This window comes from Mus pahari, chromosome 4 (genome assembly GCF_900095145.1).
Source record: "Mus pahari chromosome 4, PAHARI_EIJ_v1.1, whole genome shotgun sequence".
In the NCBI taxonomy this organism is placed as follows: Eukaryota; Metazoa; Chordata; class Mammalia; order Rodentia; family Muridae; genus Mus; species Mus pahari.
Genome location: NC_034593.1, coordinates 80,084,710 through 80,097,057, shown reverse-complemented (window position 1 = coordinate 80,097,057; position 12,348 = coordinate 80,084,710). Strand labels below are relative to the sequence as shown.

The window sequence follows — 12,348 nt, the reverse complement described above, 5'->3', positions numbered from 1 at the left end:
CTAAGACTGTGGGGTTTGCTGGTAGACTCATGTCACCTTGAAGCCTATCTCTGGGGATCAATGCCTGGGTAGCGTCCAGAGTCCTGGTTCTTCCTCTCGAGATCAGCCACCCAGGAGGGCATACACCTGACCTTCCTTCAGGCTCCCATTTGTTTCCAGAGTCTTGCTTGAAAACTGTCCTTAAAGAAATAGCTCCAACCTTGTTTGTTGGGCCTGTTATTGTCCTGGAAGCCTTATTCTTTTCTGTTCTAGAGGAGCCTTATTAATTTTTTGCTTGTTTTTTTTTGTTGTTGTTGTTGTTGTTTTTTTGTTTTGTTTTGTTTTGTTTTAAGACAGGGGTTGCTAGATAGCCCAGGCTGGCTTCATATTTATGGCAATCGTCCTGTTTTAGCCTTCTGCGTTCTGGGATCACTGTGCCTGGCTGAAATGAGCTTCCTTCTCTCTGACAATTCAGTGGGGGGATCTAGCAGCAGCTAATCACCCCATCCCTGCACTTTGAGTTTATCCTCTTCCTAAGCTGAGTTCATAAGGATGCAAGGGAGAGCAATTATCCAGACAGCCCAGAAGGGGAAAACGGATGGTGGCATTTTGGTGAGCAACAATATTTGGGAATGAGGGCTCTACTGGAATAATCTCTTTAAATGACTTTTTAAAGGGATTGGATTTAGGTACATCTCCAGTATAATTTTAAGGCTCTCTACTGGCCTTAATGAGAATCATGAAAATATTTGAGCATAGTCAAAAATATAGCATCACCCTGCGTGGTTGATTTGACCCAATCAGGCAGGGAGGCAAGATGGCTTCTATCACTGTGTTTTATTGATCTAATTATCAAGAAAATTATTTGGTTGCTGGAAGCATGCGGTGACTTAATGGTGGGCTCACCTAGTTTGTTGGGATTTGTGTACTCAGTAGGGGCACTAAGTAGTGCACTCAGTAGGGGCTGAGTGTCTGAGCTGGATGAGCCTAACCTGCACTCAAAGGAGCGTTGCTAAGCCACACCTGGTGTCTGATCTCTTTCTGACCAGCTCCCACTTCGACGGTGGACCTGCATGGAGGCATGGGTGTGAGGCGGCTTACCCGTTTGGTGAGCTGAGTGTCCATCATGAAGTTGTGCACATGCTTCTCTGCTTTGGTGAGTTCGAGCTTTCGGGCAACCACAGCTACCACAAGGGCAGTGCAACCTGCACCCTGCCAGAGGACATCAGAGGGTCCCAGGAGAAAAAACACACCGTTAGGAGATAAAACACAAGACTTGGTGTGCCCCAGGCTCAATGTTGGCATTTCAAGGGAAGACTTGGTGTCTCGAATTGGTCAAGATGTGCCATAAAGTCTGTCAAAACCTGCTTGCGCCCCGATAGCCCCACCAAAGAGGGGGTCTGCAATGCTTCTTGCCTTGTGACCCTGGCTGACCTGTGGGAGTTGATTCTTCAAGTTCTCAGTGCTGTGTGACTAGAATAAGCCTTCCGGGAGGGAAGCCCTCAGGGAATCAGACCCCTTGCAGTGTGACAGGTGACAGACAGTCCAGCACATGGAGGCCATGTCTGCTTTGTCTCATTCGTCCCAAGCTCACATCCACAGGCCCAGGGGGAAAACCCATGTGCAGACTGCCATGTGTAGGTCACATCAGGCAGTTGAGAGAGTCCTGAGAATAGCCAAATGAAAGGAAGATGCCCTTTCCCCCAAAGATGAATATGGCCTCCCAGGGGAGATACTTGGATGGACACTGACTGCAGTGCCTGCCATATGTGTGGGTCTTTCTTCTTGAGGCTCTAGGCTGTGACTCAGCACAGGCTTCCAGAACGAGCCTCGAGTACATTTTAAAGGGGACAACACTTCTGCCTACAGCCAGGATTTAAGTGACCCAGTAGAACACTCTCAGTCCTTCCAGAATCATGTTCTCAGTCTGCTCAGGTAGCTCCTGTCTCCCAACTCCCACAGGGGAACACAGAGGAGGGGCAAAGCAGCAGGCCCGGGCTGAGCCGCAGTCCTGCCCAGTCCTTCAGCGGTCTGCCCGCCCGCCCGTCGGAGCAGGGAGCAGGGACAGCAAAGCAGTATGCCCTATGTTTGGAAACACTCCTCAGTGCTGCTTGGTGGCCTGCGGGAAGGAGACAGAATCCCTTCACCTGGTCTCTAATGGTTCCCATGGAAGCCATCCCTGGCCTCTCCTCACAGACCACTCCCTCTCTCTGAGCATGGTGCCATCCTGACCAACACCTATGGAGAGAGGCGGAGGACTTAGGAACTCCAGCAGCGAACCCCCATGCCACAAAGACAAGCATGGAGCCCAGAGTAGCAGTTTGAGATGCTGGGATGAAGGAATCTACCAGCAACACTCCTGGCTTCATGGGTTTGATACTAGGTGCGAGAAATGAGGAGAATATTTCTCAGAAATGCTACAATCTATAGCCAACCTGGGACAAATGTATTTCACACACACCCCCTTCCCTGTGATGAAGGCCATCCTGTGTGAGACGCTGGTGTGGAAAGCGGCACTGCCTACCCCCCAGCTTGCCACACGGATCCCATTAACAGAGCGGAGTGACGCTCTGCCCATTCGGCCACCTAATCGGAGCGCAGAGCCCAGTCTGTGAACTTTTCTTTTCTGGCCTCATTTCCCCTGTCCATTTGGGGATAGCTGCATTTTCTTGGCATCTGGGACTTGCTGGAGACTTGGTGCCCAATTTTTAGAGGATATGGGCAATTGGACAGCTCAGTCTATAGCTGTAATCAATTTAACCAGTCTGTCAAAAGCAAAAATAGCTTAAAAGAAACTGTCCTGGAGGGAGGATGCCCCCCCTCAGCAAAGCCAACACCATCCATCTCCTCTGTATAGAACATCCAAAAAGAAGGATGTGTCCTGGCATTAAAAATGGAACATCAGAGGGAGAGGGTTCTCCCCAGGCTCTCCTGGGTCCAGAAATAATTCCACTTAAATCACCCCGGAAAGCCGGGGTGTGACATCTGAAGAGCGAGTCCCCCTTTTGCTATATGGATCTTGGGAACATCATCAAAACAATTGGTCATGCCCCAATTGCCGGGGTCTAGACAGGAGCCCTGCAGCTCCAGCCCTGGCCCACAGCCTAACTGGCTGACTCTGTGACTACAGTGAACTGCCAATGCAAAGGGTAGTGCTTAACTAAGGAGATACCCGTCTTACAAGAGAAAGATACTTTGGGGGTTGAGGGGACAGTATGGAGGTAAGAAAGTCGACTAAATCCCAGAGCCCGGTTTCTATTCAGCCTACAAATGTAAACCCTCCCTCAAAGACACTCTTCTGACGATGCTACCTTCTTCACGCCATTCCCACTTCAGTGGATATGCACAATCTTAATGAGAAATTTATTAAATTTAATTATCTGTGTGCATGTGTATGTATGCGGGTGCAAACACGGAGGTCAGGGGACAGCAGAGACGAAGCCTGTTCTTTCCTCGTACCTATGGATCCTGGGGATTGAACTCGGGGTAGCGGGCTTGGCAGTATGCCGTTAGCCAATGTGCTGTCTTGCCAGCCTGCGCTCTTGGCTTTCTTTTAGATAATTCATTGACTGGATGTAATTAGGGAGATCACAGACGATGATGCCAGAGCTATTAACGTGTATTAAGAGGCAACTCTGTGAATGTGGTATCAAGCAGCAACAACCCCCAGAAAATGGTGTGAGGAGTTTACACCCCAGGCTGCTGGTCCTCTCTCCAGGATGACTGAGAAGTTGGGGGAGCGGGGGAGATGGAGAATGAGATAGAAAACAACTTGGCCATATTCTAATCAGCACTAATCAGAAAACAGAAGGAGAAAGCCAGGGATACGAAACACAAACAGTCAAACAACAGTTGGGTGTGAGAAGGAAGAATGAAGAGCCAGGGGTAGAGGTGAACGCTCCGTCTGAGGTCTTCAGAGGACACCCAAGAAGTACCATGAGACTCCCTTCCCAATGGCCAGCCTGTCTGTCCTTATGGGTTTGATGTTGACCATTCTGTGTTCCCTTGGAAATGTCCTGCATCTGAGAGTGACCCCAGGGTTGTATTAGTCACCTGGGCACATTAGTGAGATTCAGCCGTTGTGCAGCTTGCTCTAATGGGTGGACTCTCAGGGACCTGCTTAGGTGCAGCATGTGAGCTCATGCTGTCCTTGTGTGGAAGCTCAGTGGTGGTGGCCGGTGGACGGAGGGGGTCAGAGGGGCATCGAGGAGGGGGTGGGATGGGATAGGAAAGATGGCAGCTGCTGGAGTGACTTCTGTGGGGTTAGAATGGGGAGCAAATCTGTGACTCAGCCTCTTGACTTTAGATGCTAAGACCTGACTCCCCTGACCTTGATGGGAATCTTCAGTTCATTCCACCCAAGTCCTCTTTGCAAAGAGCGAGGCAGAACCTGCCTCCAACAAGGTCAGACTGCCCAAGGTACACAGGTAAGCAGAGGATATAGACTGCTCAGAGAAGGGGTGTCTAAAGGGGTGAACATGTCTAAGTCATCAGCCGATCTGGGCCCAAATCTGGACACCAACCACTCCACACCAGGCCTCCCACTTCCCGTTTCCAAGAAAGATGTCCAGCTGGAAAATCTTAGATGTTGGAAAAACAAGTATCCCGAGGGGAAAAAGTATGAGGTGTTCTTAACTGAAGAGGCATAAAAGGAGATAAAACATAAATGAACGTGACACTTGGAAGAAGGCAGCCAGGAACATTTATGGTTGACTCGGGGCTGCAATAGGTCCCGTGGGTCAGCCAAAATACCATCAGCAGCTTTGCAACCAGGGCGTTTGAGGAGAGCTGCATGGGACGGGACATTAAGCAGATGTCTTCCTGAGACCATCTGTGCTGCCCCCAAGGTCACTCGGTTTATGTCACCTCTTCTTCATCAGCTCAAGTGGCATCTCTCGAGATACTGCTGGAGAAAGTTCACTGTTCCACTGGTCGACTGGCTACAAGGCCAGTTTGTCTGCAACCCTCATCAGGGTGACAGAGTGCATCCAGATCTGGGACATAGAACCACTGACATGAAGTTACCACCAGAAAGTCTCTGGGGGGCCCTGAGGCTCTCCCAGATACCCACAGAAGCTAAGCCAAAAGCTTCATTTTCCTTCTGGGTGGTGAATAGTAACTACCTTGTAACGTATCCTGGAAAATTCCTCATGGGAAGGTGCTGGAGCTCAAGGATTTGTGTTAATGAGTGAACTCTCAAGTGCTCCAGGCCTAAGCCATCAGGGTCAAGTTGTCCAGACAGCTATATGCCCTGCCTAATGGTGGATAATTATGCAGTTGCTGGATTGCCAAAGGAAAACAATGATTAAGGCCATTTGCAGCAGGCACACAAAATCCTTCCTTTCCCTTCCTGTGCAGCCCTTGCCTTGGCCTCGGTGGTGTCCATGGCAACCAAACAGGAAGCCCTACCTTTAGTCAAGGCCCTTGGAATAATAATCAGGAGATATACATCATGTTGGGGAGGGGTGTGTGTGTGTGTGTGTGTGTGTGTGTGTGTGTGTGTGTGTGTGTGTGTGGTGGCCTTAGCAATGTGAGCCCCTAGAAAGGAGTGACTCAGCTGGAGTCGTGTTGAATAGGAAAGAGAAAAAGAGAAAAGAAAAAAAAGCCACCAGGCCTTCCAGAGTGAGTGACATTTAATATGGGTGAAGATATTGACAATGTACAAAGGGACCGTCCCATGCCTGAGCCTTTGTGGGGAAGCCAGGCCTTAGGCAAACGCTCCAAGGAAAAGCCTCTGTTGGAATTTAAGGAGGGCCATGTGGGGTCTTGCCTGCTGGCTCTTCCCACTTGAATCTCACCAGAAACCACAAGCAACACCGTGGGCCCATGCAGCCATAGAGGGTGCTGGGGAGGCCAAGGCAGACCACTGCCTGTGGAGAAGCAGTGTCTCAGACCAGGGCCTCCTGTCTTTTTACCAATGCTTTAGAGCCAAAGCCAGGAGCTGTGAAACCGGGGAGCCAGGGAAACAGTGGGTCCAGGCAGCTTCTTGGATAGGGCACAGCTCCACGCTGAGAGGAAGAATGGCTGGTATTTAAAAATAACAGAGGCTCTTGCACCTCTTGGCAGGGAGGCTCCTAGTACCCTGCCTGAGATCTAGGGTGGGGCCCGGAGCTCATTCCAAGAGTCTCAGGAGGAAAGCCACAGCCTTCAGGTGGCATTTAACTCCTTTCTGGTCGGAAGGCTCTGCCTGCGTTCCTGGTGACTGTTGGCATTGGGCCAGACAGACACCCACTGAACGATGGGAGGTGTTTGTTCTAAAGCCTTGCACTTACCGTGATTTATCCCAGCCTGGCACTATGCCCTTGTCACTACCGGCTGTTTCAAGGCTGCTTGCTCACATGGGCCTGCTCTGCTTGGGAGCTGGAAAGAACAGGAGGCTGTGGTCAGCCAGCCACTACCCTGGGGGTCTCCTCTGCTCCTAGTAGCCGACTGACTGCTGTCACCCTTCCCTTGATGGAGGTCGGCCGGAACCTTTCCTTCTGCAGACACAGGTCACTGCCTCACAGGAAGGCTGTCCTGCTTCCTGGGGGCAGTGAGAACAGAGCCCTGAAAGGGGGGGGGTTCACAGCAACTGGGTGGGGTGCAGAGCAAGACAGCACTGAGAGATCTGAGGGTTAGCCCACGGACTCCTAGAACCAGGTCTCAAACATCTTATCTGTACCATCACCCCATTATCAGCTTCAGTGGGCCCCGGCCGAGTTGCGTGCCCTTCTCTTCAGGATTTTTTTCTCTTCTAAAAAGTGGATCTTCCTGGGCTGAAAGAAGGAAGTCTGTCATCGATTCTAAGACTCCATATAGGACATCATAGTGGACACTCCCTATCCTACCCCTAAAGTATCCCCCAATCCTGATTGCTTCAAAAGTGGGGCTAGCCTGAATGTAGTACTCACTGTTTACCCAAAATGTTCACATCAGTTATTTCTTGGGGCCCACAAGCTAGTGAGGAGGCCAGTTGGGTGTCCAGCTATATGTTACCCAAAGATTGCAGGTTCCACAGGTGACAGCTGAGTGACTGGCCCAGGGGCCATGGTGAGGGGATAGTGAAAAGTCTGGCCCTGTGTCTTACTTGCACACCACATCCCTCCCACATGCCACACATGGCCCAGCGAAAGGCCGGGATGCGTGTGTCCCAGAGCTCCCAGGAGCCTGAGGCATTTGCCTGAGGGTGGGAAGAAGCAGACCTTGGTGCTGGGTGCCTGCAGACCTGTTGGTCTTATCAGACACCCACGCTGAAGAGCATTTGTCACTCAGAGCCAGAGATCCGATGTTCAAGTGTGGAAGACAAAGCCCAGGAAACCAGAACGCCAGCCAGCAGCCAAGCCCATTCGGGACCCAGGGAGCTAAACCTGATCAGAACTGGTGCCGAGGTCTACGGAATCCGGGACACAGAAAGGAGCATGGCAGATTATAAGCCTGATGTCCCCTGGTGGTGAACAGAGGGTCAGAGCGGCAGCCAGCTCCAGCTGACTTGGTGGGCTCTGGAAACTAGATTTGCACAGCTCACACTTGCCTCTTGACTTGCAGGGGAGAGGCAAGAGTGTCTAGTGACCAGCGCCCCTCCCCCTCCCCAGGAAGGCCCCTCTGGGAGGGCAGGACCATGGGCAGAGGCGGTACTCACCATGATGCCGGTGAGAAGACAGACACCTTTCCCACAGTATGTGTGGGGCACCATGTCCCCATAGCCAATGGAAAGGAACGTGATGGAGATGAGCCACATGGCACCCAGAAAGTTACTAGTTACATCCTGCTGGTCATGGTACCTGCCGAGGGAAGACAGGAGTTAGTCTGTGAAACCCCTATTCCTGGGAACAGAGGCTGTGGAAGACAGTCTAGGGGGCGGGGTGGGTTCCTGAGGAACACACAGTGGTGACAGAGAGACAACTCTCTCTAGGCTCCCGAAGGTGCTGGCTGCATCAGAGCCCATCCCGGTCCTGCCTGCCTGAAGTCGCTGAGTCCCAAAGGCCAAAATGTTTTGTCACGATCTGCGATGCGTTGTAGACTTCCTTTTACTGTTGGTAGGACAGCTTCAGCTGAGATCATGCATGAATAATATTCTAATTTTCCTTCTAAATCGACCTTCTGTATGATTAATCTGAAATCACAGGCTCTTGAACAAGATCAATCTCTCTCTCTCTCTCTCTCTCTCTCACATACACACACACACACACACACACACACAGAGAGAGAGAGAGAGAGAGAGAGAGAGAGAGAGAGAGAGAGAGAGAGAGAGAGAGAGAACAATGACTTTAAGAAGATGATGAGTCCCAGGACTGGTATCTCCTGTGTATGTAGAGGGAAGCCATTGTAGCTTGGGTCTCTCTCTTGAAGCCGACTCCACAGGCGGGACAGGGGGTGGGACTCGGACATGTTCACAAAGGCTCAGCCTCCTTCTGACCCAGACAAATATTAGTGGCAGGACACAGCTTTCTCTGCCTGGAGGCCATTTCCTCTGTATTTCCTTCCTTTCCTTGGGAGAACCTGGCCCAGGGGCTCCGCTCTGAGGATATATACAGACATCTGCAGAGGGCTCTGTAGGAGAGCCACTAGCAGGTGTCTCCTTTTTTTCTGGAATGGATCTCACTCTGTAGCTCTGGCTGGCCTGGAATTTGCTATGGAGATCAGGCTGACCTTGAACTCACGGAGATCCCCTTGCCTCTGCCTCCTTGAGTGCTGGAATCAAAGGCAAGAATGGCCACACTCAGCTTGAAGGTGCCTGCAGTTGCTCAAATGTCTTCCCTCCTCAAAAGCCAATGTCCCCAAGATGATGGGAGATGGCCATTTGAGGTGATTAGGCTGTGAAGTCTCCTCTCATGAATGAATTAGGAATGTTTTATTTTATTTTACTTATTCCTTTTTCTTTAAAAAAAAAAAAAAAAAAGACAGTCTCATGCACCGTTAACCTTGAACTTCTGACCTTTTTCCTCCATCTCACAAGTGACAGGATTACAGGCCCAAGCCGCTTCACCTGACTTAAGAGGGTTTTCGTTGCTTTGTTCTTGAGCCTTCTAGACATGAGGACATGGTTTCCTTCCCTCCTGAGGACATGTCACCCAGGTGCCTTCCCGAATGCTAAGCTTATTGGCATTTCGACAATGCCTTGATAAAACGCATCCTAGTATCCAAAACCATGGGAACCAGCCTTTTCATCTTCGTAAGTTACCCAGTCTGCGGTGCTCTGTGACAGCAGCACCTTGGTCCGAGGTGGGGGCAGGGCTGTAGTTCCCCAGGAGGGCTTGGGAGCTCAAACTCAGCATGCAGGGGAGTGGGGATGGCAAGGAAGGAAGAAGGTCCTTTCTCAAAGGGTCATTTTACTGGACCAGCATGAGTGGCATGCAGTACAACCCTACTCCTGATAAACAGTGGGGAACAGAGTCAGGGGCAGGGAGATCAAGCTGGCCTGTTTGAGTAGAGGGAGCAGCTCTCTGGGAACGTCGTAACCAAGGAGACTGGCACTTGTTAACACACAGGGCATCCGTAAGGACTGAGCCAGAGCTATCCTGAGCTGCAATCTCCATGCACCGAGACTGGTACCCCATGAGTGAGCACCCAGTGCTGCTTCCCCAGACCCACCTTCCCAGTGAGGCGTGCAGGGCTATCTGCAAGCACAAGTGTATCTGGAGATGCCCCTGAAGGACGCAGAAAAGCCGCTAGTCACTGAGAAGCATCCAGTTGAGGAACATCAAGGCAGCAAAGGATTACGTCTACAGAGACCTGCTGTATGGTTACGTCTACTGGTGCTGCTCTGAACATAAACCCTCCATTTCTTACGGCACCCTTTCAAGTCCTGACGGGTAAGTGGCTAGAAGCACAGACACACTAAGTGATTCGTAGGAAGTAACTGATGCAAAGCCCGTGGCTTCTGCTGCTCCACGGGACAGCAGGGAAACAGAAGTGACTGGCAGGTGTCCCAGAGAGAAAGTGTCCACCGAAGGCAGTCACCTGTCACCTGGGCTTCTGCAGTGGACACACGGCTTGGGAGACCAGTGCTCGGGAGAGGCTGGGGGCCCTGGGGTTCTATGGGCAGGTGTTTGCCTTTGGCATTAGAGGGCTTGGAGGCAACTCTGGGTTCCCTGGTAGAGGAAGTACAAGCAGGATGCTTGAAAAGATGAGGTACAGCAGCAAGGAAGCCGAAGTCTGCAGAGTGCAGAACTGGGAGCAAGATGGCGGCCGCTGCCTACTGCCCTCAAGTCCAGTTCCAAATCATCAACGTGGCAGTGGCTTTTACTGCTGCCTGTACACGGGACTGGGCGCCTGGAACTTCTGGGGACAGTTGGAGATAGTTTTAATCGCCCAGTCATCCCTGTTTTAAAACAGGCTCTCTCCAATTCCCAGCCATGCTAGGAGCCTGGCTGGCTGCTTCTTCTAGGCTCATGTGCCCAGGCTGGCCTGTTCTGTTCCCCTGGTCATCCTGGAGAGGTTCAGGCTTAGCACCCCACTGTTTCCTCCAGGCCCAAGCCAGACGCTGTGCTACTGTCCCACCCTCAACCCTGCTCTGACAGGTATCTGTCCACTGACTCACTTGCCTGTCCTTTGGCCTGCAGCCCTTTCCTGGATGTTGGGAGGCGACAACAAGCTCTGACTCCCAGGCTCTAGACTACAAAGCTAGACTCTGGGATTGGTGGCTCAATGGCAGTGGGAAGGACAGACAGACGGACAGAGCCTGAGTTGGCAGCACGGAAGCAAACGTTGCAGGGACACAGCCGGTAGCACACTGCCAGTGTGACTTGTCAGGAGGAGGAGTTTCTGGAGGGGAAGCTCGGGTCAGGTCTGAGAACACTGAGATTCAGTCAGGAGGCATGAGCCACATCTGGGTGTGGTCCGTGCCACGGCACTGTGCTCCAGGGCTGTGGACAGGTAATGTACATCCCTCTGTGACTCGGTTTCCCTATCTGCTAATGGGAAGATGAAAACAAACAGACAGACAACCAAGCAACAGCACACAGTGTGAGTCTGTATCCCAGAGTAAGTCCTTAGCACAAATCAGCAGCGGCTGTGCGGGGAAGGGCAGAAACAGAAAAGGTAGGATTTATGACACCAGAGGAAGGTTCCAACCGGGGCATAGCAGGGCATTCACAGGACTACCCTGAAGTTTAGGCTGAAGTGCTTGACCCGGGAGCAGAAGAGCCTGCTCCTAGGCCACTGACAGAGCGTGCCATCTGAGCATGCGGGAGGCCAGCCACAGCCTACAGAGGTCGTCGGGCCCCCGGCAGGAAGCACCTTTACAGTGCATGCAGCAGAGCGGCAGCACAGTGCCTTGAGTGGCAGCCAGCTGACCGGAATTAGTATGCGGCAGTGCAGTACTGTGCACGCTGTTGCTTCGAGTGCCTGCAGCAAGCACCTCACAGGTCTTTCCTGGCAAACCTTGCAGCTTACATTAGTGTTCTTGAGCGGCTGCCTGGCCTCCGCGTCACACCAACCATTTTCACGCGTGTGAATTCTGCGGTGCAGAGATTAGCGATCAAAGGGGGAATTACATACAGGGCAAGCCAGGTCTGGTTCACGGCTTTATTAATCTCAGCACTTAGAATGCAGAGGCAGACAGGTCTCTGTGAGTTGGAAGCTAACCTGGTCTACATAGTGACTTGCAGGACAGCCAGGGCTATACCGAGACTTTATCTCAAAAACAAAACAAAACAAAATGCAAGCAAGCAAACAAACCACACTTAAAAATGATATAAAACTGCTTTTTTTCTATGATTTTTCAAAAATTTTCTTGTGGGTTTCTTTTTCTCACATTTTCTCTCTCTCTCTCTCTCTCTCTCTCTATATATATATATATATATATATAGATATAGATATAGATAGATAGATAGATATAGATATAGATAGATAGATATAGATATAGATATAGATGCCTAAAATACAAAATAAAATTTTTCCTTGAACATATACATATATAGACAAAAAACAGCCTTTGCTGTATGACAAGGAGAGGATATGTCCTGAGAAAGCCACCCAGTCACTGGGTGCCCACCGCTGCCCCCTCCTCTTGTGGGGTGACAGAGAGGCTGACATTGATTGACCTGGCCTGCTGCTGGGAGCCACTGCTCTGCTGTGGCAGGAGAGCCGTGATGGAGATGAGACCCATTTGCAACTCACCAACAGGAAGTGATGCGGGAGCCGTCAGCTGGTGATTCAGGGCTGTGGGAGGGAGAGCAGCTCGAAGCCTAGTCAGAGCTTTAAGTGGTTTACACATGTCACACATCCACGTACTAATCTCCTGCTATTTTTTGCAATAGAGAGTTTTGGAGAGGAAGTAGTTTCATGTTTTTCTCTAAGGGCTGAGGAAGAAAAGATGGAAGTTTTTCTTTCAATTCAAGAATACTATTATAGCCGGGCGTGGTCGCGCATGCCTTTAATCCCAGCACT

The 12,348-nt window shown here is 51.0% G+C and overlaps 1 protein-coding gene across 2 annotated transcripts in view; it reads right to left on the bottom strand.

Annotated features, from left to right (window-relative positions):
• Kcnn3 (potassium calcium-activated channel subfamily N member 3) overlaps positions 1 to 12,348 on the bottom strand; it is a 157,272-nt gene that overhangs the window by 21,812 nt on the left and 123,112 nt on the right. For both annotated transcript variants that reach the window (XM_021196016.1, XM_029537777.1), the window contains exons 4-5: positions 7,598 to 7,739; positions 1,081 to 1,191 (exon numbers count right to left, since the gene is read on the bottom strand). In XM_021196016.1, coding sequence (XP_021051675.1) covers positions 1,081 to 1,191; positions 7,598 to 7,739 — 253 coding nt within the window. The remainder of the gene's footprint in view (positions 1 to 1,080; positions 1,192 to 7,597; positions 7,740 to 12,348) is intronic.